Source organism: Marmota marmota, unplaced genomic scaffold (assembly GCF_001458135.2).
Source record: "Marmota marmota marmota unplaced genomic scaffold, marMar, whole genome shotgun sequence".
Lineage (NCBI taxonomy): Eukaryota > Metazoa > Chordata > Mammalia > Rodentia > Sciuridae > Marmota > Marmota marmota.
Window position 1 is genome coordinate 6,259,122 of NW_026000205.1, and position 3,561 is coordinate 6,262,682.

Sequence of the window (3,561 nt, forward strand, 5' to 3'; positions counted from 1 at the left end):
ATCTGGGGTTCTGTTTGACACTTTGGGTTTGTTTGCACCAGCTGTGCCCTGGTGCACTGAGCACAGTCCACACACATGCCTGGTGGCCTACCTGACAGCTGGATTCCAGAGCAACGAAGGTCCCCTCCTGCTGTGGATCAACAGTGCTAGACAAATGACACAGTGAGTTTGGGTGATGGGCCCCAGGTTGGAGAGGCTGAGGGCCACATTACCAAGCCTTGGAGACTCCACCACAACTCTCCATGCACTTGACTGTGTCCCATGGGGCTCACAAACATGCCACTGCCTCAAAGACAGCCCCCAGGCCCCAGGTTGGCCGTCTAGAGGGCTCTCTCCTTATTTATTGTTTTGGGGTGCTGGGGACGGAACCCAGGGCCTCACACTCACCAGGCAAGCGCTCCACCACTGAGCTCTGCTCCCAGCCCCCAGGCCTCTCCCCGGTCCTCATTTCCTGACTTTATACACCTGCCCCTTCCTGACCAAGTGCCTTTCTCCCTTGACATCGTTCCCACGTGGTGGAGTCCGCGTGTTACAATGAAAAGCCATCTGCTGAGGATGTGTCCTTTGAGATTTTCACAAAAAGCTTCCTGAGTCTGAGTCGGAGCCCCCAAGCCTCCCCGCTGCATGGGCTCCAGCCCACAGCCTTTTCCAGGCTCCTCTGACCTCCGGTGTGCTGCTGGCCTGGGCTCTTGCATCTACTGCCTCCTTTGCCCAGAACAGTCTTTGTTGAAAAGATCCGCGACTGCTCCTCCACTCAGTTTAGGTCTTCACCCACGGTCACCTAGGGAGGCCTTCTCTGGCCAACCTCTTTAACCCTTAACTTGCACTAACTTCAGAACTTTCTCTGCAGCAGAGAATTAACACTGTGGCTGAGGCTGCTGAGGCTGCTGTCCTTGAGCAGTTCTGCCAGCTGTCCAGCTGGCCCGTGGCTGGTGTCTGGGAACCTGGATTTCAGGAGGGCTCCTCAGTCCCTGAGTGTGGCTCGCTGTCTAGACTGTGCCATGATAGTCCTTCTGCAATCCTGGAGTGGGGGCATAGAGGGTGCTGATGTGGACACCCCCAATAACAATCAGACACTGAGTCTCAGTTGGCTTGCGGTTGACATCTCACGCGTCGTCACCATTCGATGCTGGAGGAGGAATTCAGCCTGCCCTGTGTGGCCACCCGAGAGACCTGGGAGGCTCCTGCCCTGTGCTCTTAACTTGCTCCACGTGCCTTCTCCTCTTAATGACTTTGCTTTGTGTGCTTTCTTGATAAGTCACAGTTCTGAGGACAGTTATGTGCTGATTCCCGAGTCGTCCTAGCACATCATTGAACCAGGGGTGATCTCGGGAACCCCGGACAGCCTTCCTTCTCAGCTCCTCTCTTCCCTTTAGCACTTACCACCCTGTGACATCCTGTCCCTCTACACCTTGCTCGCTGTGCCCCCCACACCTGGGCCCCCATCTTGCTTTCTGCGCTATTCCCAGCACCAGCCTCTGGAGACTCACAGAAGACACTGGGAAATGTCTGCTGGATGAGGACTGCAACGGCTTTATTTCTAACGGTGGAACCCCTCCCTGGGAGGCAGCCTTGGCCCAAGCAGCAGGACAGTGTGGGACAGGGATGGACAGGGATGGGTCAGCTGGCCCTGAAGGCCATAAGGCCTTGAAGACACCTCACACTGGCTCCATCTGCAGCTCCTCCCCGTCCACAGCCTCGATCTGGTGGAAGGCAGCATGGAAGCCAATGACCACCAGGGTGGCTCCTGCAGGGAAATGGGCAGTTCAGGGCCACCTTCCCTGGCCGGCCCCATGGCCCACCCACAGCCATCCAGACCCTATACTTACCCAGGACCCAGAAGACAGCGGAGCCTGCACCGGCCAGCCAGAAGAAGGGGAAGGAGACTCCTCCAGCCAGAGCGTACTGATGAGCAGGGCTCACCTCTCGGCCTGGGGACAGATGTCATTAAGCAGCTGTTCTAACCCATGCCCTCTCCCACAGTAACCTCTGCTGCCCCCTGACAATCTAGCATAACAAGTTCCAGAAGCTTCAGGAACCAATCCAAACTCCTTATGCCGAGGCCATCTGTGTCTGGGCCCTGCCTAGTTTTTCCGGTATCCCCTGACCACCAGCATACAGCAGTCTCTGCTCTTCAGCCCTGCCTCCTCAGGAGCCTCTAGCCTCCCACTCCAGCCTCCACTCACAGAGACAAGGAGTCTCCAACTGGTGGCCCCAGGTCCTAGTCTGACCTGAGGATGTGTTCTTTGAGATGTTTCACAAGAATACACTGAATGATTTCACATAAAATAACAGATTTCTGGCTTCTGATATGACTACAAAGTCAGGTCTGCATGTTCCCATGACAGCAACTGACAAGCCAAGTTGTGGCCGTGCTTTTCCTTCCATGCCCTGCACCCCCAGCCCACTGTTGTCACATCCCTACAGAAACCTGGACTTTCCCCTGTGTGGAATTTCCCCTGGCATCTTTCTTCCCAATGTTGCTTGGTATCAGTCTGGGGCTACATGAGCCATAGGCCTCAGTCTCCCCCTCTAGGTCCTACCCCAGGAAGCAAGAAAGGAGAGGGAGCCGGTAGGGTGGCTCATGCCTGTGATCCCAGAGCCTTGGGAGGCTGAGGCAGAAGGATCATGAGTTCAAAGCCAGCCTCAGCAAAGGCAAGATGCTAAGCAACTCAGTGAGACCCCTGCCTCTAAATAAAATACAAAATAGGGCTAGGGATGTGGCTCAGCGGTGGAGTGCTCCTGAGTTTCAATCCCTACCGCCAAAAAGAGAAAGAAAGAGGAAAAAAAAAAAAAAAAGTGAGAGGGAAAAGATCTACGCCTGTATAAGGTCGCCACCTGGTGTCCAATGTAGGTCCTTGCAGTTGATGCTTTCCACAAATGTAGGAACTGGGTGGTGGGTGGTGTTTCTGGGGTATCTCTGGGTTTGGGGTGGGCACACCGGGTGTGCTTGACGTTTTAAGTATTAGGTTTTGTGGAACTAGAGTACACCAAGGCTGGGGAAGACTTGGGTTCCAAGGATTTGGTTGGGATTCTCAACCCAGAATTTGAGGGATCCATCTGGGCTGGGGATTTCTCACCAAAGAGCACAAGCTTGGACTGCAGTGTACGCAGGTAGAGAATGTAACAGGCTCCAAAGAAGACAGCCAGGGCCACCAGCAGCATGGGGGATGTCATCCTGGAAGAAGAGCGTAGGGAAGCAGCATTCAGGCCTCTGGGGTTTTGCTTGCCAGGGGGCCATGGCTTTGAACCAGTCGGTGAAGGTTATGTCTTGAGGACAAGAAGGCAGGATCACATATGGTCACACTGCACCCTGGCCAGATCGATGGGGGAGTACAGACCTGGCATTTGGTGACCAGGTCTGGCAATGGGACCAGCCGGTGGGGGGCGGGCCTAGGGAGGCACTCACACGCAGTACAGGATGAGGCCCAGGAACACGAACACGTAGTTGCTCTGGTAGTACTCGACATTGCGTATCAGGCGCTGGCACAGCTCACCCAGGTTGCGGGGTCGCGAGAAGCGCTGCTGGTCCACGAAGGTGCCCCAGGGCCGGATGGTCGT

General features: G+C 55.4%; 1 protein-coding gene across 1 annotated transcript in view; it reads right to left on the reverse strand.

Moving 5' to 3' along the window:
- Positions 1-1,513: 1,513 nt before the first annotated feature.
- The window catches only part of Rabac1 (Rab acceptor 1), a 2,582-nt gene continuing 534 nt past the window's right edge, over positions 1,514-3,561 (reverse strand). Inside the window, exons 3-6 of the mRNA XM_015496771.2 lie at positions 3,410-3,561; positions 3,081-3,178; positions 1,830-1,931; positions 1,514-1,747 (exon numbers count right to left, since the gene is read on the reverse strand). Of these exons, the coding sequence (XP_015352257.1) occupies positions 1,659-1,747; positions 1,830-1,931; positions 3,081-3,178; positions 3,410-3,561 (441 nt within the window). The 3' untranslated portion in view covers positions 1,514-1,658. The remainder of the gene's footprint in view (positions 1,748-1,829; positions 1,932-3,080; positions 3,179-3,409) is intronic.